General features: G+C 41.5%; 1 protein-coding gene across 1 annotated transcript; it reads right to left on the reverse strand.

Moving 5' to 3' along the window:
- Positions 1-56: 56 nt before the first annotated feature.
- Positions 57-20,642, reverse strand: IHO1 (interactor of HORMAD1 1; the record flags this gene model as incomplete). Its single annotated transcript, XM_084247906.1, has 7 exons — positions 57-1,160; positions 1,514-1,617; positions 9,973-10,060; positions 10,257-10,305; positions 13,750-13,913; positions 16,295-16,469; positions 20,587-20,642. The coding sequence occupies 7 exons, from the start codon at positions 20,640-20,642 to the stop codon at positions 57-59; spliced, it is 1,740 nt and encodes a 579-aa protein (XP_084104032.1).
- Between the last annotated feature and the right edge of the window lie 6,412 nt (positions 20,643-27,054).

Consider the following 27,054-nt stretch of genomic DNA (forward strand, 5'->3'; position numbering starts at 1 on the left):
AATTTATCTTTCTGGCTGAGACCTATAAGGCATCAGCTGAAGTCTCTGAGGGCTGGTCAGAAACCATCATCACTACTATCAAAGCCCAGGTCATAGAGCAGATTCTTCCCCGGGTCCTTGCATAGAGGAGTCTCTGAACTTCCAAGGTTGAGGTCACTGAACCAGCTAATCTGGTGGTCCTCTTGGGAACTGTTGTTTTGGGAAGAGAACCTGTTGAACAGCAAGAGGCTCCCTTCTGCTGCCGTTGCTATCTTATTGGGCAAGACTATTCCTCCCAGAGCAGGAGACACTGATTTTGTGGGGCTCCTTGGATCCCACAGGTGCAGTGGCTGCTTCTGAGGGGGCCTTTTAGGGCCAGAAACTGGAAGTTGAGGATATTTAGAATTGACAGCACAGGTGTTACTTGGAGTTTGTTGTTTCCTGGCTAGGAGCCTACCTCTATGGGCTTTCCTGGGCTGCTGCTTCTTGCCTCTCCCCCTTCTTTCTACAGTTCTGCCTTTCTGTTCAGTGACCAACATTTGTTCACAAGGGTCACATGAAAACATGCCTTTGGTGTGATGTTTTTGACAAGTGTTCTGAATGCTGGTTGAAAAATCTAGGGATAAAAGCTCTGAGGCTCCTTGGGAAACCAGGTCCCCATTACCAGGAACCTTGTGACCAAGGATGCCGGAGCCATGGCTCTGGGAGCTTGTTTCACTACTAGCCCAATTCTTGCAGTTTGTCTGCACAGCCTTGTCCTCTACTTGCCTGTTTCTTGTACTGGTTCCAGCTGCCAGCAGCGCAGCCTCTTCTTGGAGAGCATCACTCTTAGTTCCCTCACCGCAGACACCATATTTCCCAGGCCACAGAGAGCCCACAGTAAGATTCTTTGCAGCCGGGGGGCCTTGGCCCTGCCACCTAACTGTTTCATGAGAGGCATATTTTTCCTCCCTAGTAAAACTGAAGCTCTGGGCCAAAGGTGGTGAGGTCTGGGAAGTGTTGTCTTTTACATGCCTGGGTACCCCAGGAAGTGAGATCAATTTCTTTAGCTCTGCTAGAATATTGGGCATCTTCAGTTGGCCCAGCTGTTCACACAGCTGCTGAAAGTCCTTACTCTGCTGGGCAACTAAAACTTCAAGGTGCTTCAAGTTGGACTTCATTTCTATAAACTCTGCTTGTCTCTAGGGAAAGGCAATGAAAAAGAAGGGAGTTATGGAAAGTGCAACTTTGAAGGCACAATAAAACATGAGAACAAGCTAAAGGATGTTGCATCAGAACCAAGGCTTCTCCTTTGCTGGGACCATTATAGGAGAAGTACAGGCCCTGGAGCAGGGGCCCAAGGCTGCACATCATTCCAGAGAAACTTGAGGGAGGAGATAAACCTTGAGGGAAGAAGCTGACCTCTACTCTGGTCCATTATCAAGGGGTCTGTGCTGGCCTCTTTTCTTGGCTGAAAACTGGCAATTTTAAATGTATCTCTCTGGGTCTCTCAGTGACAAAGTCATTAAGGAAAGAAGTCAAGGTATACACTTACAGCTTCAGATCTCTTCTGCATCTCAAGGAGTGCCTGTTCCACCTTGCCTTTGTCCTGCATTGCTTCCAATACTAGATCATTCTGGGCCTGTGAAGTTTCTCGCACTAAATACAGAACAGAACAATGATAACTCACCTCATGAAACTACAGCATGCCCCACCATTCCCAGGCCACCGCATTGGAGAGTAAGGATCTGGAATTTGGCATGGGTCACCTGAGCATGCTCTGTTAGATGCCAGATCTGTCTGCCCAGATTAGGTTTGGCGAAGGGAGGAAGCCAAAATAGGGTGGTTCCTCTACAGTCTCTCCTCTCCCTCCCTGGCTAGGGTAGACCAAACTTCAGTCCTGTTGGGGATCCTAAAACCTGTTGCCCAGATGTCAGCAACAACATTCTCCATTGCCCTTCCTTCCAGCTCTGTTTTCAGAGTTGTTAGCAGATCCATACTCCCCAAAGGCCATGGGGCAAGATGGCATTTTTGGGGCTGAGGCATGATAGCATCAGCCCACTGCCTGTGGGCTTTCCCTTTCCTCCTCTCCCCTCCTCAGTGAGGCCAGTTCTGGCCATGGCTCCTGGATGCAGGACAGGCTGGGATATTGCCCCCTTTTTTATCTAGTGTAGAATTAAAAAAATGAACCAATCTCAATGAAATACTATTCAGCAATCAAAAAAGATAAACTCATGCCATTCACAGCAACATGGATGGAGCTAGAAGGAATTATGCTCAATGAAATAAGTCAGAAGGAAAAAGAAAAATATCAGACAGTTTCCTATAAGAGGAATACAGAGGAACCAAATAAGGCATCAAGGGAAAATAATAATACAAAACACAACACAACAAAATAAAACAAAAACAAACAGACAATTATAAAGTAGAGACATCCTGCAGGGAAAGAGGAGGGAGAGGGATGTGAAGGAAGGGAGGGAGGAGCACAGGAGACTGTGGTGATGGTGCACAGGTGAAGGAAATTCTATTGGGACTACACCTGCAGGGGGTGGGGAGCAAACATTGTTTAAAAATGAACAATAATGTAAAATATATACAAATAAAAAATAAATAAAATACTAAAAAAAAAAGAAACAATCAGGTGTGAGCTAAATGGACCAATTAGATTCAAGTCCACTTTATTAGTTAATTTCTTGGATTGAAAAATGGATAACAAGTTGGTTGGTGTTAAATTATCTAATCAGATGCTTAGGATTGAAAGTGATCCAGTCAGGCTTGTAGAGTGGGTGACTCTGAGGGGGATATAAAGCAGAGCCAGCTTCAGTGAGTATGAAGCCAGCCTCTGAAGAGAGAAGGATTCATTGGACCACCTTTGAAGAAGTCAGTGGCCATCATTTGAAGAGGAAGTATTCATTGTACCACTTTCAAAAAGGATCCTTGAAGAGAGAGACATATGTAGCAGTTGACCCCTGTGGGATTCACCAGACTTTCTCAGACCTTCGTAGACCTTCATTGACCTTTGTAGACTTCACAGAGACTCAACCGCTATAAGTGCATCTGACAGTGCCTGTAAGGAGCATCGTCAGGCTTGGCCCAGCATCTCAAAGAGCTGACCACAGCCTGTAGGTCTTCTGCACCACCTTCTGGTGCTGTTGAGTCCATCTCTGCCTGGTCCACACTGCTCTTGTGGGCTGCTGGAGTGTCATTTCGTCTTCCACAAGTGACCTTTGTTTGGGACTTCTGGACACCAAGGACACTATCTGAGGTGAGATAGCCAGCCATTTGTGGCCTCAAAAACTTTCCTTGGCCCAATCTCCTGTTTGTTAAATAAACCTGTTGTTGTTGGACCCTGAGCCTGAGTGGTCTTGCAACTGTGTGTGCAATTGTGTGAACCCATTGACAGTGACCTGTCCTCTACCCCAGGCACTGGTTCTTAGCACTCTTTGGCACTGTCTTTAGCACCCTTTGTACTGTTTGAGTTCTTTTAAGTTTTTTGTACTATTTCAGAGTGATCTTTCTGGAATGAAGAGATGATCATACCCCCTCTGAAACCTTCACTGAAACTTTCAAAAGAATTCCAGTGGCCACTGGATGAAATCCAAATCTTTAAAGTAACTAACAAGACCCAGGCTCATTTCTTCTTAGCTGCCATCCTCCTCTGTGTCATTGGGTTGTTTCCAAAACAACATCTTTCTCATCACTGACCCTTGTACATGCTGTTCTCTGGACTTGGAGTACTCTTGCTTATCTTGTCACCCTATCCATCCCCTCAACCATCACCTTAGTCCAAATAACTCCTTTTCCTCCTTCTGTTCTCAGCAGTCACCTCCTTAGAAAATATCATCTCCTATCTGGTTTGGGAGTTTGTTTTGTGCTGTGTCACTTGTGTATCTACTATCACTTATCACCTTCCTCTTATTAATCCTTTATTTATATTTGGATTTTAATGAGCTTGGCAAACTGAATGCTAACTACTCAAGTCTGATATTGACTACCCTATTTTGCTTGGGGAGATTTTACTCACAAACACACACTTAATAATATACTGTATTACAGTTAATTATTGTCATTTTCATTGCTAAACTCCAAGTCATGTGATACCTTTATTCATCTAATTACTAATTAAATACTTAATGGGCTCGTACTATAGTCAAGGCATTAGGCAAGGTATACTGGATAAGAGTGCTCAAGATAGGGCCTCCCCGGTGGCGCAGCGGTTGAGCGCTGGGTTGCGAAGCTGCCCGCGGCCTCAGTGGCACCGGTTCGATCCCCGGCTGCTCCCCGGCCACCGCAGGAGGGTCCCACATGGCGCGCAGACCTCTCCTGCCGCCCGCTGCTCCACTCAGCAGTGTGCTTCAGTCCTTCTGCCTGCTCTGCTCCCCGCTCTGGCTCTGGTGAATTCTCTCACCCTCCCGCGCTTCTGACTGTACCCAGTGCATGTATAAACAAAACAAACAAACAAACAAATAAATAAATGAAACATGCCTCAATTAAAAAAAATTTTAAAAAATTAAAAAAAAAGAGTGCTCAAGATAAAATTTTCTTGAAATTATAAACTTATCAAGTAGCTAATGAGTAATTATACAAAGAACTGTTTATAGATATGTTATAGAAGCTCTAAAGGAAAAGTAGATCAAGCTTGAGACCACTTAATTTAGTCCAATCCTGGGGGTGAGTTAAAACTTTCCTAAAGAAGTGATATTTACCTAATTATTAATAACCCATGGGAGGGAACTATGACCAACAGAACTACCAACAGAAGAAAGACCATATTCTCCAAAAATGAACCCTATGATCAGCACGGCTAAAGCATACGAAAGGAGAGGCAGGCTTGATTGGAGGACATAGTCAGAAGGGTATGTGGGTCAAGATTAATATAGCCTTGATTCTAAGATTTTATTCACAGACATGGTTAAGCAGAGGTTGACAAGGTCACATTTTCTCCTTAACACTTCCTGCATAATGAAAGATAAACTGGAGGGGAAAAATTGGATATGAGACCAAAACTGAGATCAGAAATGACTGAAATGAAAAGGAAGGGGTATTTGAAATCAGTGGGGAAAAGATGGATTATTCAATCGTGGCATTGGGACAAACTGTTCAGCTATTTACAAGATAATTAATTTGCATCTCTACCCAATCTTATTAAAAACTTTAAAACTTTACAATAGAGTTTAGAAATTATGAGAAGCATTTTATTTCTTATTCAGACTTGTTTCAAAGCTTGTGTTTCAAAGCCTGTGGAAGAGGACAAAGAATTATAATAGCTATTTCAAAATTTTTTTTCTGGCTTTTTCTATTTTGGAGAATAAACATGAATTTTAAAAGGGAAAGCACAGTAAACTATTATAAATTCATGCAGATCTTAAATGCACAAGACAATTAGAAAGTAATCAGGAATAATATACCAAGTATTATTTTTATATTCATATCACTATCTAGAAAGCGTGTGGCATTTTTTCAGTTGATTCTCATAATATCAAGGGGGAAGATGAGACTCAGAAAATGTCCATAAAAGAGGGGGCACACATAAAAAATTAAGAAGTAGAATGGCATCAAACATCCCAACAACCAAACGAGAATTAGAAGATAATGAAATGTATCACAAAAGTAACTAGAAGATGTGTACCACCAACACAAGCCAAAGTTCAGGAACAAAGAGATCCAAGACAGCATGGAAAAAAGGATTCTCAGAATGACGGTGAAAAGAAGTTCTGACTAGGCCTTAAAGAATAATATAACATCTGGAGTTGGAAGACTAAACAACAGGCAGGAAGTCTCTAATAAGAAAATTAAAGGGCCTCCCCAGTGGCACAGCGGTTGAGCACTGGGTTGTGAAGCTGCCTGCAGCCTCTGCAGCACTGGTTTGATTCCCGGCTGCTCCCTGACCACCGGTGAGGATCCCACATGGCATGCAGACCTCTCCTGCTGCCCGCTGCCCCCCTCAGCAGTGTACTTTGGTCCTTCTGCCTGCTCTGCTCCCTGCTCTGGCTCTGGTGAATTCTCTCACCCTCCTGCGCTTCTGACTGTACCCAGTGCTTATATAAATAAATCTTAAAAAAAAAAAAAATCTAAAAAAAAAAAAAAAATCAAGGGAAAATTCCTTTAAAAAAAAAAAAAGAAAATTAAAGAATTTCTGATATGTTTGAACATATTAATAGATTTACAATTTTATATGAAAACAGTTTTTTTAATATCCAAAAGGACAGTTAGTATAAAAAAAAGGGAGAGAAAAATAAAGGACATTTGCATAGACATAAGCAGGCATCAAAAGCTGCCCCCAAAGAGACAATTTTGCTAAAAGAGGCCTGTATAGTCACAGGCAGGCAGCCTTGGGAGAACAGCTGCCTCTGCCCCGGTACAAAGGGATAAGGTCAGTGAATGAAGCACCTGCATAGGCACAGGTGGGCAGAAGGGCTGCTGCTTTATCTGAAAATTTATTATCAGACACTGTACTAGGCATACAGATAAAATCTCCAACAAAATGTTCTACTTACATGAATTTTCCAACCCAGAAGACAAACGTGCACAAATAAATGAAAATTGTGACAAATGCTATGACAGGTTTTATAATAAAAATAAGAGGATGGGAGGGCACCTACTTTAGATAAGGTCATCAGAGTTAGAGATATCTAAGAGGAAACCAGAATGATAAAAAGGAGTTAGCCCTGCAACGACTAGGGGGAGAGGAAACAGCAAGTACAAATGTTCTGAGGTAAGAGAGAACTTATTATGACTAAGAAGACAAGCCAGTGTGATCTTGCAAAAAAACAATAATGGTAAAATTTATGTTATATGTATTTTACCACATTTAAATTAAAACAAAATAAAATAATTTTTTTAGAAGGCAAATTTTCTCCGATTTCTCACAAGTTGAATTCCATGTGTCAACCAGTTAGCAGATTGTTTACTTATGTTTCAAGTACTGGGTTCTTTTTCCTAAACTTAGTCAAATATTTTTCCAGATATCCATGTGGATATTTGTAGTAGAAAGCAAATGTAATTATCCTAGATGAGTTCCTAAATAGCAATGCTTCTTAGCAACAGTGAACATTACCAACCACAAAAGCAGAGAAAGAGGAAGACAAAACAAGTGTTCTAGATTCTGTGTTCTGGAAGAATCGGTGATATTCTCATAGTCTTTCTTTGTCCCCTGGAAAACATGCTCAGGCTCTTCTCCTTTTGGATCAAGGTCATTACTTCCAAAGTCTAGCCTTTTTTTTTTTCTCTTTTAAAAAGTTTATTTATGAAAATAACTCAAAGCCATAGCAGGATATACACAGGCATACAATGTAAAATGATCAAATTTCCCCCATGGAGATCTTGGTTCACTTCCTGGATTTATTATTATGAGGTTTCTGGAATTTTGCATTAATATGTGTGCACATCCATCTATAGATTATAAATCTCGTGTGTATGTGTGTGTGTGTTCTCTAGAAGAAAGCTAATTTAATTTCTATTTTTTTAAATAAAAATACCACTTTAAATCCACTTTCATATTCTAGACAATATCGGTTTTCTTGTGAGATGATTTTTTTTGTCGTTTCTATTTTAGTAATTTGAGAAGAGCCCAGTAGAGATCAAATTCTGATGCAACTTGGAAAGGAATGCTTTTTCACTGATGGTCAGTGATTTTCCTTTTATTCTTTAGTTTTTCTCTCCTTGCTGTACTGATAAGAGCTGGAGGAAAGGCTCGGGAGTCTCTAGGGCAGAAGAGGCAATTCTTCAACCCTCCTTTTATTCTGGGATACCCTTCCCAATTTTCAGGTCAAACTCCTCCACAGATGTGTCCTGGAACAAACGAACTATGTGCACATGAACTGCTTTCGTTAACAATGAATAAATTACTCCAATGTGGTCCATTAAGTGGACCTCATTCCTTTTTTTTTCTTTTTAATAATTTTCATTGTAGTAACATTGGCTTAAAACATAATATAAGCGTCAGGTATACAGTATTAGAATGTGACATCTGTATACATTACATCATGATCATCATCAAAATTCATTCACTAGGGCCTCCCTGGTGGCACAAGCCTAAGATGCAAACTATGAAGCTGTCTGCAGCCACTGAAGCAAGAGTTCGATCCCTGGCCAGGGAGCTACCCACATGGTGCAGCAGACCTCTCCTGATTCACTCGCTGCTCCCCTCAGCAGTGTATTTCAGTCAATCTGCCTGTTCTGCTCCCCACTCTGTCTCTGGTGAATCCTCTCCCCCCCACACCTCTGGCCTGTACCTCAGTTCTTGTATGCATAAATAAATAAATCTTTAAAAATAAAAAATAAAAATAATAAAATAAAAAAGATGTATTTTACTTATTTTATGCATACAAGAGCTGGGGTACAGGCCAGAGGTGTGGGAAGGTGAGAGGACTGACTGAGGTACACTGCTGAGGGGAGCAGCGGGCAAGATAGGAGAGGTCTGCTGCGCCATGTGGGTAACTCCCTGGCCGGCTGAGGATGGAACTCATGCTGCAGAGGTTGCTAATAGCTTCACAGTGGTGTGTTAATCCCTTGTGCCACCAGGGAGGCCTGGTAGTAGTATTTTCATGGGAAGAATTAGGAGTCCCCAAAGTCTTCTTTAACACATAACCAGCAAATTGAGCAAGAGGGAAGAAGAGCTCAAGAAAGAGGACAGAGAGGGGGCTCCTGGCCTGTGTGCTGGACAAGGCTTTGGGACAAGAATCAGCAGAGTGAAGACCATCTTGGTGACTTGAAACAGATTTATGTTTAATATGATACTGCAGTATTTATTAGTATTTGCCCTATCAGTGTGGCTCCCTTTCCTAAACATTAGGTGCTGAAAATTAAGAAACCATCAGGGTGAAGGATCAGGATATATGTGCCTTCTAAGCTAAACTTAATTCTAGCCCTGTCTCTGCCTTGGTTTTGTGTTGGAAATATGGGCACTTCCATCTCCTTTTCTGGACCTTAACTGTTACGCCTTTGTTGCTATCCTCCTTATTGAACTTCACCCAGTTAAAAATGTAGAATGCAAAAAAAAAAAACAAAAACAAAAAAAAGTTCCTTGAGTACTTACAGATGAGTTATTATATCATGTTATATGAAGGAAACATCCTTCATTTGCTCCTTCTCTTTGTCTTGTTACTTCTTGTGAGGGTAATAGTCCTAAGCTTCCAGGACTTATTTCTAAACAGATGCACAGTTGCCCTGTGTGTGTGATACTCAGTTTGGAAGCCAGCAGACAGTACAGTGCTGCTTTATAGACAGATGGGGATTAATTTCTAAGCCCCACAAAAGGATTAATTTTTGTAAATCATGAGCAATCTACTCTATGGCATTTGAATAAATGTTCAATTTGTTTAAAATAAAGAATAACACACACAGACACATGCAAACAAGTACAGATGCAGTCATCATCTTGTTATTTAACTGAGAAGTGGATGGTTCCTGAGAGATTTCCTCCTAGGAAGATCTGTTATGTTATGGCTCTCTTCTGCCTAGTAAGGGCCAGGACCATGGCTTTCTAATTCATCTAAACATAAATCATTCATTGGCCAAGCAGGGGACTTTACAAACCACAAACTGTAACTGAAATTGAAAATATGCTGTGATTCATTATAAAACTGTTCTCACTGAAACCAAGGCAGCCAGAAGAACAGTAGAAAACTGGAGTATTTCTAAATCCTAAGGGAACAGTGTCTTTATAGATATTATAGCCAGCAATTCATTTGGGATTCAGGAATACTGCTGATTCAATTCAGGCAATGAGGCAAGAAATCTGGCAGAGCTAGATTACTAGTTAGTACTAGAGTTACTAGGAGGAGAATTAATGCTCACAAAAGGCATCTAGGGACCAGGGGCATTCCCACACAGAGGAGGGTCCTACTACCCAGAATATAGTCCTCCATAAATTTTCAGGGCCAAGTGCCCATTCTCTTAACTGAACTGCTGTATGGAACCTCATCCACCGTAGTAACCTAGCTAGGGTCAGAAAGTTCATGTTTATTGCTCACCAGTGCCCTCTGCTGATAACCTCAAAAAGGAAGCACTCACTTGTCTTGGCCACAGTCTCCAAAGAATCCAAAATAGATTGACTTCTTGAACTGAGATATTCCTCAGACTTTTCCACAGATGTCTGCAACTAAGCAAACCAAAATTAAGAAAAAATTCACAAACTGTCGCTTTATTCTGCTAGCTTGGGAATTGTCACTTAATGGTTTTTAAAAAGGGTAGTTAAAACATTGCTATTCTATAAGAACTGAAGTAAAAGCACTATGATTATGCATCTTTTAAAAATATAAGACATTCTAAACTCCTTGAAATATAGATATACTCACTCTATTAATGCTCTCTCTGACATGGGAAATGAAATTGTACAGAGTATCACTATAATAGGAGAGAAAAAAGAAAATAAATTGTTGTGAAACATTTAAACAATATGTACTGGAATTGATTCCATGAACTTGGAAGGCCTCCATCTAGTGTAGCATCAAAACAGAAAAACTTTTGCTGGGGAAAAGAACATAGACTTTTCAAGTCCATTTCCAAAGCAAAATTTTTTTTTGTTTGTTTTTAAAATCCACTCTATAGTATCTTAAATGAGGTTAAATTTTATCTTGAGGTTAGCACAGCAGAGCAGATCCACCTTCATTTTTATGGCAACAATGACTTCAGAACACAATGACTTCTTTCTGATAGTCCAATACTCCCGGATATATCCGTCTAATGATTATTATTTTGACTGTAAGAATAAAGTAGTATAGAGACCATTCTGGGAACAATATTAATTTCTAAGAAAAAAGAAACTATCACAGGGTCTCCCTGGTGGCGCAAGGGGTTAAGCACCACACTATGAAGCAATCCGCAGCCTCTGCAGGACAAGTTCGATCCCCAGGCAGAGAGCAACCCACATGGCGCAGCAGACCTCTCCTGCCTCGCCTGCTGCTCGCCTCAGCAGTGTATTTCAGTCAGTCTGCCTGTTCTGCTCCCTACTCTGTCTCTGGTGAATGCGCTCACCCTCCTGCACTTCTGGCCTGTACCCCCGCTCTTGTATAAATAAATCAATCTTTTTTTAAAAAAGAGAGATGAAATCCTGCCCATTTTCAACAGCGTGGATGGACCTTAGTGAAATAAATCAGACAGAGAAAGACAAATGCCATATGATTTTACTCCTGTAGTGTACAGAGAAAACAAACAGATGAACTAAATAAAACAAAAATAAATTGTGGGACTGTAAAAAAAATGTATATATACACATGGACTGTTACTCAGCTATTTTTTTAAAAAAATGAAATCTTGCCATTTGCAACAACATGAATGGAACTAGAGGGTATTATGCTTAGTGAAATAAGTCAGATGGAGAAAGACATACCGTATGTTTTCACTCATGTGTGGTAGAGAAACCAAACAGATGAACAAAACAAAAACTTTTTTTACTATAAGAACAAAATAGCGGTTAGAAGGGAAGGGGAATGTAGATGAAAAATTAGTAAAAGGGGTCAATTGTATGATGATGGATGAAAACTAGAACTTTGCTGTTGAACCTAATATAGCATATACAGATGGTGATTTATAAGGTATATACCTGAAACCTATATAATGTTATAAAGAATGTTAACTCAACAAAATATAACAGTTAACATAGTAGGAGACCTATCAATTATCTATAAATCAGTTTAATATAAAATTATATATACATGGTTTTAATTCGTATAATGTAGTTTAATGTTGGAATATTGGTTCTCAGATGAGCTAATAAGGGAGTGAGGTATGGGCCTCCTTGGTGGCACAGGGGTTAAATCTCAGCACTATCACAGCCCCTGCCTGGGTTTGATCCCTGGCCAGGGAGCTGACCCATATGGCTCAGCAGATCTCTCCTGTTTCACTGGCTGTTCCCCTCAGCAGTGTATTTCAGTAGATCTGTCTGTTCTGCTCCCCACTCTGTCTCTGGTGAATCCTCTCACACCCTGCACCTCTGGCCTAGACCCTAGCTCTTATATGCATAAATAAATAAAAATTGGGCCTCCCTGGTGGTGCAGGCAGTTGAGCGCAGTGCTGTGAAGCTGTCCACAGCCTCTGCAGTGCGGTTTCAATCCCGGCCAGCTGGGGAGATATCCACATGGCACCTCTCCTGTCTCACCTGCTGCTCCCCTCAGCAGTCTATTTCAGTCAGTCTGCCTGTTCTGTTCCCCGCTCTGTCTCTGGTTGAATCCCCTCACCCTCCTGCACATCTGGCCTGTATCCCGGTTCTTGTATAAATAAATAAATCTTTAAAAATAAATAAATAAATAAATCTTTTAAAAAAATTGACACATATAAGAATATGAAAAATTTAGGATATATCTTTAAAAATATGAACTTTTCAAGTTGAGAAAATCATCTTGAACTATGACGTGGTAATTCATGTGGTATATTCTTTTTTTATTGTGTGTGATTCTTTTTAATTATATAATTCATTTATACAGGGAAATCATTTGGATTGATCTCTTGACAGGTTTTGTTTGTTTGTTTGTTTTCATTTTCACTGGCCAAAAGATTAATCAGTGTTTTTTCTATCATATGAACAAATCAAACAAATAATGCAATACGGTCAAATTTCCAACACATATCATTGTTTCTCTTCAAACCCATTATTTGCAGGTTTTATAAACCAAGGCAAATAAAATTCACTTTCCCTCAAACCTTCTACAACTGACTACATACCCTCAATTTTAGCTTTTTCTCTATTCTTTCACATTCTGGCACAACCAGACATTTTAATCTTCAGACAAAATTACTCTCCTTTCCTTCTTCTTTTTTTTTTTTTAAATATTTATTTATTTATGCATACAAGAGCTGGGGTATAGGCCAGAGGTGTGGGGGATGAGAGGATTCACCAGAGACAGATTGGGGAGCAGAGCAGGCAGACTGACTGAAATACACTGCTGAGTGGAGCAGCGGGCGAGACAGGAGAGGTCTGCCTCGCCATGTGGGTTTCTCTTTGGTCAGCCAGGGATCGAACTCGTGCTGCAGAGGCTGCGGACAGCTTGTGTCTTAACCCCTCGTGCCACCAGAGAAGCCCCCTTTCCTTCTTTTTTTACTTACTCTCAGTCATCGATTCCTTTCCCTCATATCTTCAGACACCACTAAAACTGTCAACAAATCATGATGGTGGTTTCCTTTCAGTAGTCCAGAACACAAGTTGGTCCTTTGTGTGTTTACCACCCCAAAATGCTACTTTCAACATTGCAGTTTTCAAAATTAGCTTAAAAACAGCATGGCTTGGTTTCACTTGGTAAAGTTAATATGACTAAAAAAAAATTTACATATATAAGTGTATATGTACACACACACACATACATACACACATCTTTTTAATCAAGGAAGAAAAATACTTTAAAGACATGCCCATTTGAAAAGGCATTAAAGTAAAAAAAAAAAAAGCAAATATTAAAAACTACTTTGCAATAAAAAAAATTTAAAGGGCCTCCCCGGTGGCTTCTGACTGTACCCAGTGCTTGTATAAATAAAAAATAAATAAATAAATACATACATAAGTCTTTAAAAAAATAAAAAAATAAAGGGCAGAATAAATATAACATTAATTGAATATTGAACTTCTCTAAGAGGTCAAATATCTTTTTCTTTTCCAGAGGGGCCAAAACTGTGGCAGTAATATTCAAATCTGTCATGAGTCACGTTAATAATAAAGCAAATAAAGAGTAATTATTAAATGAGTTGTAAAGACAACAGTAAAATCATGTTAAAATTGAATTAGTTGACTATCAAACTTTCCATTTTCCTTTTCCTTAAGAAAATATGAGACATAATTCACTTTAAACGTCTGCATACCTGTCACATTTGTCTTTTGTCCTTTGTTTTTTCTCCTCAAACTGTTCCAAGAGACCTTTTGATTTTCCAACTGATGAAGGAAGAGGAAATAAGCCTCCATCTTTCGTATCTCCTCCAAACAGCTGTGGTTTTGTCTGGTACTTTGTGAAAATACTAGGTTCACTCTGTTAAAGAAAAATCTTTATCGCAATTCACACATAGAAATGTTTATAAAAATCACTACTTTCTGTACAAGGCAGAGACATATTTAAGTGTAAACCATAAAGCTGAAAAACAACACAGCACGTAAAATTTCCTTTTTTTAAAGATTTATTTATTTATTTATGCATAGAAGAACTGGGGTGTAGGCAAGAAGTGTAGGGGGTGAGAAGGTTCACCAGAGACAGAGCGGGGAGCAGAACAGGTGGATCTACGGAAATACACTGCGGAGGGAAGCAGTGGGCTAGACAGGAGAGGTCTGCTGTGCTATGTGGGTAGCTCCCTGGCTGGGAAAAACATAATAGTGCTGAAACTCAACCCCTTACACCACCAGGGAGGCCTGTATTTCCTTTTAATTTCATATACACCAGAAAATTATATTAAATAAAGCATAGTTTCTATTTCACCAGTACAAAGATAGTTAAAATGTCAGATAAAATGGCTTAAAGTCAATTGCATAAATTTAAAGGCAGTAAGAGGGGCCTCCCCGGTGGCGCAGCGGTTGAGCGCTGGGTTGCGAAGCTGCCCGCGGCCTCTGCGGCGCTGGCTCGATCCCTGGCTGCTCCCCGGCCACCAGAGGAGGGTCCCACATGGCGCGCAGACCTCTTCTGCCACCCGCTGCTTCCCTCAGCAGTGTACTTTGGTCCTTCTGCCTGCTCTGCTCCCCGCTCTTGCTCCGGTGAATTCTCTCACCCTCCTGCGCTTCTGACTGTACCCAGTGCATGTATAAACAAAACAAACAAACAAATAAATAAATAAAACATGCCTCTATTTAAAATAAATAAATAAATAAATAAAGGTAGTAAGAGAATTATTAACACTCTCTGAGATGATGTGTCACAGTCATATTAATAAGTTTAACTTAAATTGCTGTTGCTCAACTTCTGGTACACTACACCTGTTGATAAATTTAACATGAACTCAACACTGGCCATGTTGGTACTTAGTAAGCCATTTCCTGAATTCTTAAATAAAACTTGCTCTGAAACATTCAGAGAATACATTTACTCCTTTATATTACTGGATGCCGATTTTTTTTCAAGATTTATTTTTATTTATTTATGCATATAATAATTGGGGTATAGGCCAGAGGTGAGAGGATTCACCAGAGATAGAGTGGGGAGCAGAACAGGTAGATCTACTGAAATACACTGCTGAGGGGAGCAGCGAGCAAAACAGGAGAGGGCAGCTGCCACATGTAGGTTAGCTCCCTGCCTGGGGATTGAACTCACGCCACAGTGGCTGGTGATAGCTTGATAGAGCTGAGACTTTAACTCCTGTGCCACCAGGGAGCCCCTGGGTACCAATTTTTGTACAAAAATATTTCTCTCTGAGCATATGCTATTAAGTAAAGCACTGACCTAAGCTTATTCATTGTTTTTGTCAATGTGTATAAAGTTAAATCTAGTAGTTTTAGAGCAAAAATAAATAAGTATATAGAAATATTTCTGACTCAAAAGCAAAAACAGGCTAGTCTCAAAATTCAAGGACTAAAGAAGCTTTTTTTTTTATTGGCCCTTATTCATTAATTTAGGTCTCAGAAGCATCATTTCCTTTTTCAAGGAGCTAACATGACATAGTAGACTGAAATCCATGAAGCACCTGAAATTTCTTAGGAAAAAAATATTGATCTGAAATAAAATTTGTTATTTTATTACTACTTTACTAAAGTTCTTTTTATCCTCATGAAATTTTCACAGAAGGCTGCCCTGGTTGCACAAGGGGTTAAGATGCAACCTATGAAGCTATCCGCAACCTCTGCAGCACAATTTCGATCCCCCAGCCGGGGAGCTACCCACACGGAGCAGCAGACCTCTCCTGTCTCACCTACTGCTCCCCTCAGCAGTGTATTTCAGTCAGTCTGCCTGTTCTGTTCCTCACTCTGTCTCTGGTGAATACTCTCACCACCCTGGCTCCCACCACCTCTGACCTGAATCCCAGTTCTTGCATGCATAAATAAATAAGTCTTTAAAAATTTTTTTTTCACAGACAACAGTATGACTAGTCAAGCAATATTTAGCTTTCTCTAGGAGAGGTCAGGGTACTGACATTATTCTACATTTCCAGTAGAAAGAAGAAAGTGCAACTTAGAATAGAATAGAATAGAATAGAATAGAATAGAATAGAATAGAATAGAATAGAATAGAAGTTTTAGTAGAAAATTTTTTTCATTTCAGACTACCAAGTCAAATGAAACACCAATCAAGCACAAATCCATTTAGAAAAGTAACCCTAACAGATAGTCAATTCTAATATGTAACACAAAAGAGTAAGTCTTCTTTAAAGTTTATCTTCTTTATAGTTTATAGAGAAATGTGTACAGAGAAATTCTGGAAATCAGACTCACATCCAGAGAATTTTGTTGTGATAGTTTCGGATGTCTCAAGTGGATACCAAAATCCAATGGTGCTGAGAGGGTCTCTGAATTTTCTGGACAGAACTGGGATCCAAAGAGGAACTGAGAATCACTGAGGCTGGAGTAATCAGTCTGATTATTATTCCAGTTAGATGACTTAGTAGTGCTGAAATTAAGGAACAAAATTATGTCAAATTGACAAACATTTTTAACAAATGAAATCATAAATTACAATTATTCATTTAAGAATATTCTGGGCAAAGTGCTAACATGTTCTGATCCCCCAGTTCCCTACACACTGGTAGAACTTATTATATAGAAACACAAGGAAATTTTGAATGGCGACCATTTTGATTACAACAGCTAGGGAACAACCAGATGGAAATTCAAGTATTAATGATTACCACTTTTATTCCTTGTACGACAGCACCATGGATATGACACCAGTTTGGAGATCAAAGTTCATAAAACTTGTAGGGATTAAGAAAATATTATCCTTTAACAAATTTAATCTGTTTATCACTAAGTGAGTAGATCAAAAAAACATGGCATGCGCATATAACTGAAGGAAGTTAGAAGCAATGACCTAGATTTATGACCACATGGATAAGTCTCAAAATATAATTTTGAGCACAAAAAAATAGTTTTAAATAGTTTCTATACTCTACCATTTATGTAAATTTTTAAAACTACATTAGACATGGGCCTCCCCTGGTGGCGCAGTGGTTGAGCGCTGGGCTGCCAAGCTGCCTGCGGCCTCTGCAGCGCCAGTTCGATCCCCGGCCACCAGCGAGGGTCCCACATGGCGCGCAGACCCTCCTGCCGCCCGCTGCTCCCCTCAGCAGTGTATTTCGTCAGTCTGCCTGTTCTGTTCCCTGCTCTGACTCTGGTGAGGCCTCTCACCTTCCCGCGCTTCTGACTGTGCCCAGTGCTTGTATAAATAAATCTTTAAAAAAAAAAAAAACTACATTAGACACTCCAAACAAGTATATAACTGAGTGTATACAAGGTGAATTAGAATGACATACACAAACTCTCATAAAGCATGTGCCTGTAGGAAAGCAAGGGGACAGTATTGGAGGGAGAGAAGGAGCCATAAAGCCGCAAACAAAAGATAGACCTTGTTATCGAATGTTGTGTCCTTCCCAAATTCATATGTTGAAACCCTAATCCCTAATGTGATGGCATTGGAGATGGGATCTTTGGGAGGTAATTAGGGTTAGATGAGGTTATGAAGGTGGAATCCTTATGATGAGATTAGTGTATTTATAACAAGAAACAGTACTGAGCTCACTCGATCTTTCTTTCTCCAAATGAGAGGACACAGATTGGAGGCACTTGCTTGCCTGCAAACCAGGATGGGAGTTCAACCAGAAACCAATCATGCTAGCTTATGGTTCCAGGATGCCCAACTTTCAGAATTGTTAGAAAACAAATTTCTATTTTTTTTTTTAAGATTCATTTTATTTACTTACGCATACAAGAACTGAGGGGTAGACCGGAGGTGTGGAGGGTGAGAGGATTCACCAGAGACAGAGACAGAGTGGGGAGCAGAACAGACAGATTTACTGAAATACACTGCTGAGGGAAGCAGCTGGCAAAACAGGAGGGGTCTGCTGCACCATGTGGGTTAGCTACCTGGCCGGGGATGGAACTCATGCTGCAGTGGCTGGCAATAGCTTGATAGCACTGAGACTTTTTTTTTTTTTTTATACAAGCACTGGGTACAGTCAGAAGCACGGGAGGGTGAGAGAATTCACCAGAGCCAGAGCGGGGAGCAGAGCAGGCAGAAGGACCGAAGTACACTGCTGAGGGGAGCAGCGGGTGGCAGGAGAGGTCTGCGCGCCATGTGGGACCCTCCTGCGGTGGCCGGGGAGCAGCCGGGGATCGAACTGGCGCCACAGAGGCAGCGGGCAGCTTCGCAACCCAGCGTTCAACCGCTGCGCCACCGGGGAGGCCCCCAGCACTGAGATTTTAACCCCTGCACAACCAGGGAGGCCTGGTGGCCTCATCCTTGATAACATATTCAAAGAAGAGGGTTGTATTTAAGAAAGTTCTAAATACTAACTTATACTTCATCTGAACGAATTCTAAGTATTCAGAAATATAAAACATGAATTAATCCAGGCTCCTGTTTAGAAATATACCTATAATCAAAACTAATATTATGTTTAGAGTTAAATTATTTTCCTGTCTTGGGAAAAACAAGGCAACTGCTTACCCAAAAGTTTTATAGCACTTTTTCCTTTTCTCAAGTTAGCAAAGCAAGAAATGTAATAAATTTACAAAAATCTAAAACAAAACAAAACGGGGCCTCCCTGGTGGTGCAAGAGGTTAAGCACAGCACTACGAAGCTATCAGCAGCCTCTGCAGCATGAGTTCAATCCCCAGCTGGCCAGGCAGCTACCCACAGGGCACAACAGACCTCTCCTGGCTCACCTGCTGCTCCCCTCAGCAGTGTATTTCAGTCATTTTGCCTGTTCTGTTCTCCACTGTGTCTCTGGTGAATCCTCTCCCCCCTACACCTCTGGCCTGTACCCCAGTTCTTGCATGCATAAATAAATAAATCTTAAAACAAAACAAAACAAAAAAACAATACATCTAACCGTGGACTTTTAACTTGTTTCCCCTGGATATCTGCACCACTCTTTAAACCTCACATATGATGGGACTAGTGATAATGACACAATCACACTTGAACCAGTATACTATGCCTACTACACTAGACAACACGTAAGTAGGTAGACAAGCTTTTATTTAAAATACATATCAGTAACAATCTGTGATACTATTATGTAACCTGAGAAAACATGCTTTTCATTAAAGTATACATAAACACAAGTCATATCTCTTCTAAATATTAAATTTAAATTAGGTAGTCTGTAAGTACATATTATATGCTACAGGAACCTCCATATACTAATAAGAGACCAACAAAATATCTCAAATAGTTTAGCACAGGGAAGAACATTTCAAATTACAGAATGATTTTCTAAGATTAGCTAATGTAATGGACTGCTCACATATAATATTGTGCTGCAATATGATAATGGGTTGCATAATCATTGCTCAAAATAGCTAAGTAGCTCTCTGTGACTCCCCTTTTAGGTCAAAGAGAAAAATTATCTACATTCAAAAAAACCCCAGCTCATTACTGAGCTTATAAAAATCATGGAGGATTTACCTCTTAAAACTATGATCTAGAATTAAAGATAGATTTTCCCTACTCTATGTCAACTACAAGCACTTTTTTTTCTTTTTGAGAATTAAACAGAACAGTGTTCTAGGCTTTTGCTGAATTAAAAACTGTCCTTAGGAACATTTCTAAGAGAAAAGAAACTATCCAATGATAAAAGCATATGAAAAGCAATTAGAGGGCCTCCCCGGTGGCGCAGCGGTTGAGCGCTGGGTTGCGAAGGTGCCCACGGCCTCTGCAGCACCGGTTCGATCCCCAGATGCTCCCAGGCCACTGGAGGAGGGTCCCACATGGCGTGCAGACCTCTCCTGCCACCCGCTGCTCCCCTCAGCAGTGTACCTCGGTCCTTCTGCCTGCTCTGCTCCCCGCTCTGGCTCTGGTGAATTCTCTCACCCTCCCGCGCCTCTGACTGTACCCAGTGCTTTTATAAATAAATCTTAAAAAAAAAAAAAGAGAGAGAAAAGCCCTTTAAAGAAAAAAAAAAAGAAAGAAAGAAAAGAAAAGCAATTAGAAATCCCTTAAATATATACTTAGAGGGCACACCCACCAAATTAGCAATAGTAGGCCTACTGCATGGATGATGTACATCAACGTAAGTACCTCAGTGAAGTATTATGTTTGGGGTAGGGGCAATATCTCAATGAGCCTTATCAACAGCTAGAGTGACTCTGAACTCCATAGTACCTATGAATTTTAATATACAATTGAATACATCCCTGAACATTGTCTTGATTTTGCTTCCTTTTGTTTCAATAGCAATTGCTCCAACTGAGGTAAGAATTCCTATATGTTGGATTACATCTAAGTCTCACAGGCCTCACAGTCCATAGGCCTAATGCTGAACACAGAATCATTGCTTGATTAACACACACAGCTGAACTGACATTATCTTTATAATCAGGAAATAGGCAGTAGGAAAAAGGCAAGTATGGGAAAGTATAGTGGTGACAGGAGAAGGGGAGAAAAGAGCTAGACACTGTATGGAGTAATTCTTATTATAACCAAGTAGGATGGGAGCCTCTTCCTATTAAATCGATGTTACTATAAGATCCTTTTAAGTATCAGAAAATATAACCATAATACTTACCTAGAGCCTGAGGGAATACTAAGCATCTCTTTGATATTCCAAACATTAAAATTCATTTCTTATGGTTAACCCTATTAAAAAGAAGAGATATTAATTTAAAACATTTTCCCCAAAGATTACTTTATTGGTAACTCATATAAGTAGATGAAGACATTTCAGCAGCTATATACCCATCCAATTGGTGATAATTCCTATTTCCGATGTTCCAGAAACAGTTTGCTATTAAACTGCATATAATTCCCCCCCTTTTTAATACCAGGGAAAGCCCAATCACCACGAAAAAATAATTTTTCCTTCCATCCTCTGTCCATTTTTCCTTTTTTTCTTAACACCCTACTAATATTCTACTTTTAGGAAAGGACAGATAAATCTCATCTTTCATTGTTTGATACAATGACTGTAACCACCCTCAAGAACATGAGTTCTTCCCAGACCCTAGGACAATGGGATGTCAAGCGCTGTGGAATTTGGGCAGTAAAGAATAAAGAACAATGGCCTGGGTAAAATGTCTTCCCATACCTCTTAGAAGTAGTTGCCTACTTTGTTCATTGCCAAGACACTGCATGCTACAGTTTATTATGTTTATTATAATTTATTATAGTTTATAGTTTGGATTCTTTGAAACAATTCCAATTTCTAAAATTTGTCTTTCTCCCTGATATCACAAAACATTCATGTTTATAATATTATGTATTACCATTGAGGGCATCAGAAAAGGACTCCCACACATATGTAGCTATAACTGATCAAACACTACTGTCCCAATATAGACCTAGATAAAATGAAACAGAAGTTTTAAACAAATAAAGATATTTTGGTATTTTTTAATATAATTTAACCTTGTTAAGAGACATGTTACATTGACATTTTTTAATTTTCTAGAAAATAGATGCATTTGGGAGTTTATAGACATATGTTTTATAAGCACGTTAAGAGTAAAACACAGGATAAAAGGCTAATGAGGGCATTACCATTTTCACAACGTTTACTATGTGCCAAGCACAGTGCTATGAGCTATGTTGCAGAATATAAGTTAATAATTTTGTGAGACAAGTATTGTTATCCCTGTTTATAGGTGACCCGCATGGCGCAGCAGACCTCTCCTGTCTCCCCCGTTGCTCCCCTCAGCAGTATATTTCAGTCAATCTGCCTATTCTGTTTCCCATTCTGTCTCTGGTGAATGCTCTCACTACCACACCCCCATCTCACCCCCACCTCTGGCCTACACCACAGCTCTTGCATGCATAAATAAATCTTTAAAAAAAATAAATTTCCCCTTCTAGAGTCAATATTTAGAATCTATACAATTTTATACAAATCACTACAAGAGGGCCTCCCCGGTGGTGCAGCGGTTGAGCACCGCGCTGCGAAGCTGGCTGCAGCCTCTGCAGCGCCTGGTTGATTCCCCGGCGGCCAGGGAGAAAACCACATGACAGGGCAGACATCTCCTGCCTCGCCCGCTGCTCCCGGCAGCAGTGTATTTCGGTTCGTCTGCCGGTTCTGCTCCCCACTCTGTCTCTGGTGAATCCTCTCACCCTCCCGTGCTTCTGACCTGTACCCCAGTTCTTGTATAAATAAATAAATTAATTAATTAAATCTTTTTTAAAAAATCACTACAAAACCACTAAGAACATTAATACTAGGCTATTAACTAGATGCTATATCGTCTATCAACTACCATTTTTGTTTATGCTAAGAATAATTTCTATATTCTGTGACCTGGGGACTAGAATGATTTCTTCCAGGGTTTCACACCTAACTTAAGAGGCTTCTTGAACGCGGTTGAAGAAATCCCATGATTACACCCTTTGATTGTCTAAGAACCACATGGGACTTGAGGTGCTCTGTCTCAGGTTTATCTGTCTTGTGCGTTTACCTCTCTCCTACCTTTAGAGGCTTAAGTTCCCAGAAAGCAGAAATCCAAGGGCTCCTTGGCACAGGGACACTAGCAATAAAGAGGTAATCATTCTCAGACAGGACACTGGTCATTCTAAGGCAAGCGAACTTAAGTGCACATACTGAAAGCTTTCAAGGGCAGGGTTCCCTCCCCCCTCATTTCCCATTCCTAGGTTGAGTGTGAGCCGGCTCGCAACTGTTTCCACAGGGTCCTGGCCATAGGCATCGGCAAGCGGAAGAGGGTGCCCTGAAGGGCAGAGCCCCTCCACCCCACCCTGTCTTCAACCTCATGGTAGGAGGCCTTCTGAGCGCCCATCCTGTTCCTCCAGTAGGCACAGAAAAAGCTGATCTGTCCATCAGACTTCGCGGCCTCTCTGGCTTTGACCAGGCCCTCCTCAAACTCATACAGCCTCCTCGCTCATTTTCACCCTCTCCATCCAGGAGACACACTCTGGGCTCCCAGACTACATCACTCCAATGTCCTTCCTAGGGCCTCTTAGGGACTTTTCGTAATAATCATCAAAGTGGGCTTCCTGTTCACCCGGGCTTCCGGGCCTTGTCTGTCCCCAGCTGGGACTGAATGGGAGGCTGAGGCCCCTGAATGTCTGACAAAAACAACTAAGGATGGCCACAGACGTCTCTCTGAAGCGCCAGAGCGGCCTTCAGTCATAGGGAAGAAAGGGCGGCTGCGTACTCCAAGGTGAGGCTCAAGCGAAGAACTCAGAGTCTCACAAAACTCTAAGTCCCAGTCAAACGGTTCCGAAGGTCTCCTTAAGGCCCCAACCCTCCCCCCACGCCTGTCCCCCCTGTCGCCCCCCCCACTCCGCTGGCCTGCCAGCCCACCCGCCCCAGCGCCCCAGCGAGGGTTCCACTTCCCTCCCAGTTTGTGAATCCAGACACTCCCCCCTCCCCCCCTTCTCCACCTGTGACAGAAGGCATGCCCCCTGGGGCTGCACTGATTTGGCCGAGGGGGCGGTGGGTCCTGACAAGCTACCTAAGCATGCGCGGCCCCGCCCCCGGGTCTCCTCTGACCAATGAGGATTACCCTCTGCCCTCTGGGCCCCGCCCCGCTGCCCCATGTGACTAACGGTTTTAACGGTCCCCTAAGGCTTGGAAGTGTGAGGGCCTCGTCCAGGCTGGCTGCGTCCCTCAGACCACAAACAGCTACACGCCACACCGAGCCCTCATATATCCCCTAAGACACACACTCGCCTCAGCACTCACACCCTTTTCCTAGCCACAACCCTTCTGCACCCCCTCAGCCTGTGCAGACTGGGTCTCGAGTCACCTGATAAACACCCTGCTGCTTGTGGAATGGACTTGGTGGCCAGGGGGCTAGAGTGAGAGCTGCGCAGGGGGAGCAATGAGGAGAGAGGGGGATGTGGTGGGAAGGGCACACAGAACTGTGGGGTGGAAGGGGGGGTAGGGGAAGAAATCCCCCAGGGCTCCTGACCTGCTAGATGCTGGAGCAGTCCGAAGGTAGGGTGGACCAGGGCAGTGGGGGTGTGTGTGTGTGGGGGGGCTCTTTAACGCTCCCTTTGATAGTTAAAGATGAGTTTTTAACGCCACGAGACAGGATGAGATCAACAATGAAGAAGTATGGATGGAAAACAGATGTATTGAGCCCTCGCAGTTTAGAGACCCAGAGGAGGAAAAAGCAAAGGAACCAGAGTGCAGTTAGGGACAGGGAAGGACTCCAGAAAATTGTGGTGGAAGTTCGCTGGCCTATACTTCAAAAGGAGGCGGAGGAGTTCAGCTATGTCAAATGCTTCAGATAAGATGGGGAAGATGAGTGAGAATTAGTTGTTGGTGACCTTGACAGGAGCAATTTTAGTGGCATAGTGGGATGAAAACCTGACTGGCGTGTAGATGCAAAAGACATAGCTGATAAAAGATGTCAGATTATACAAGGAATGCTTAAAACATAAGAAATGAACAGCCCAATTTAAAAATGGCCAAAGAGGGGCCTCCCTGGTGGAGCAAGGGGTTAAGTCTCAGCACTGTGAAGCTACCCATAGCCACTGCAGCCGGGAGCTACCCACATGGCACGGCAGACCTCTCCTGCTCCCCTCAGCAGTATATTTCAGTAGATCTGCCTGTTCTACTCCCCACTCTCTCTGGTGAATCCTCTGACCTCCCAACCTCTGGCATACACCCCAGTTCTTGTATGGATAAATAAATCTTTAAAAAAAAAGAATTTAATGGGTGTAGGGGCACTCCAACCCACTTGGACCCTAGCGAAGATAACCATTAAGCCTGCTTATGTATTTTCTTATTTTTAGTTTGCATAAAAAAATTGTTTCACATTCACAAAAATCCCAATATTGTAAATGACACACCTTCCCTTACCTATTCTATTGTTAAATAGACAAACATCTTCAAAAGACAATTTAGATCAGTTTAATCTTGAAACCTAATCCAATAAGGCTAGAAAGTAAACATTTCAGTTCCTGTACCTAATAGTAAAATATTTGAATACCTCAGGATCCTTTGATTGATTTATATCAATATGAGAACCTGTTTTGATGTGATGGAAGAAATGTGTTCATCTCCAATTACTATATCAAGCTTTCTGTCCTGTGGAAACTCAAAGTCCAGAAACTCTGGCCAAACTTGCCCAAGTGCCCTGCATAGTAGCACAGGTAGAAAACGTTGGCCACAGCACTTTTTGCCACAGGAAAGCCTGTGGGAGGCCTGCAACTCTCCATTGTTTCAACTTGCATTTCCCTAAAGACAGATAAAGTTGAGCATCATCCCATATGTTTATTTGCCACAGATTGTCTTCTTTGGTATGGCTTCTGTTCAGGTATTTGGCCATTATTTACTTATTTATTTTTAATTTTTTTTAAGATTTATTATTTATGCATATAAGAACTGTGGTACAGGCCAGAGATGAGGCCAGGGTAAGAGGATTCACCAGAGATAGAATAGGGAGCAGAACAGGCAGATCTATTGAAATACACTGCTGAAGGGAGAAGTGGGCAAGACAGGAGAGGTCTGCTGTGCCATGTTGGTCAGCTCCCTGGCTGGGGATAGAATTTATGCTGCAATGGCTGGTGATAGCTTGATAGTGCTGAGACTTTAACCCTGGACCACCAGGGAGGCCCCAGACTATGAATCTTGTCTGGAGACTACCATATTTGTTTTAAACCATTTGGCAGAATGTGATTACAAGTTGCCCCAGAAGGCTCAGATATGCAGACAACAGGTGGCATATTTGGGATTTGAGATTAAGAAAAACAAACAAAGCCTCATGACAGACAGAAAACAGGTGATCTCAGCTCTTAAATTTCCCAGAAATTGAAGACAATTACGTGGACTTTGGGGAATGACTGATTTTGTCAAATGTGGATTCCCAACTTTGGACTAATAGCAAAACCCCTAAATGAAACCCTCAAAGGTCCAGACTCAGAACCTTTGTTTTGTACTCCTGAATGCCCAAGCTTTGGATTAAGGAAGACTGATCTCAGCACCAGTCTTAGGGAAGCCAGACCCCAGAAAGTTTTTCAAACCTGTGTGCAGGAGAGACAGAAATCCAGTCTGGAAGTGTAATCCAGTTATTAGAATCAGAAATACAGTCCAGGGCCTCCCCGGTGGCGCAGCGGTTGAGCGCTGGGTTGCGAAGCTGCCCGCGGCCTCTGCGGCGCCGGTTCGATCCCTGGCTGCTCCCCGGCCACCAGAGGAGGGTCCCACATGGCGCGCAGACCTCTCCTGCCGCCCGCTGCTCCCCTCAGCAGTGTACTTCAGTCCTTCTGCCTGCTCTGCTCCCTGCTCTGGCTCTGGTGAATTCTCTCACCCTCCCGCGCTTCTGACTGTACCCAGTGCATGTATAAACAAAACAAACAAACAAATAAATAAATAAAACATGCCTCTATTAAAAAAAAAAAAAAGAAATACAGTCCATCATATACTTCTCCAAATAAATGAACACCAGTAGGGCATGACTTCCATGGTTGCAGGCGTGGCCTTCTGCATGATGCAGAGCAACTTACCTTGGGTCAGCCATCACTGTATATGTTATATATGCACCATACCAGATTTTAATAAAGTTCTGTCTTTTGATACCATCATAATATGGAAAAATGGTAATAACTATTCTTATTGCTTATGGCAATGTGTCTATCTTTGCAAAATTTCAACAAAGAATTTTATTTGTTTCTCATCAGAGAATTGGAACTATGGTTACATTAACCAGGATTTTATTGAAATGCCACAGTTCAAACCTTCTGGGAGTTGAGACTGAGCAAGGCCAAGAACAAAAGAGCCCGCCACCTTGTCTGTGGGGTTCCAGAGACCCCAGGAGAGTAGGAAAATTTCCTCCATTGGCAGGCCTGGAGACCTGAGAGAGAAAAGCCTTGGGAAATATACCCAAATACTGCAGGAATAGTCTGGTATGGATAAATAAATCCATCCCATGACATGACTCCCAAGGCCTGGACAGGCCGAATATTGAAAACTCAATCTAAGATCTGTTATGGAAAGTTCCAACAGAGTCAATAGAAAGTCTACATGGTTATTCTGTTCTATGGGCTTATGCAAAAATAAATAAAATAGATTGGACTTAGATTTAAT

This window comes from Talpa europaea, assembly GCF_964194135.1.
Source record: "Talpa europaea genome assembly, chromosome: 11".
NCBI classification, from domain to species: Eukaryota; Metazoa; Chordata; class Mammalia; order Eulipotyphla; family Talpidae; genus Talpa; species Talpa europaea.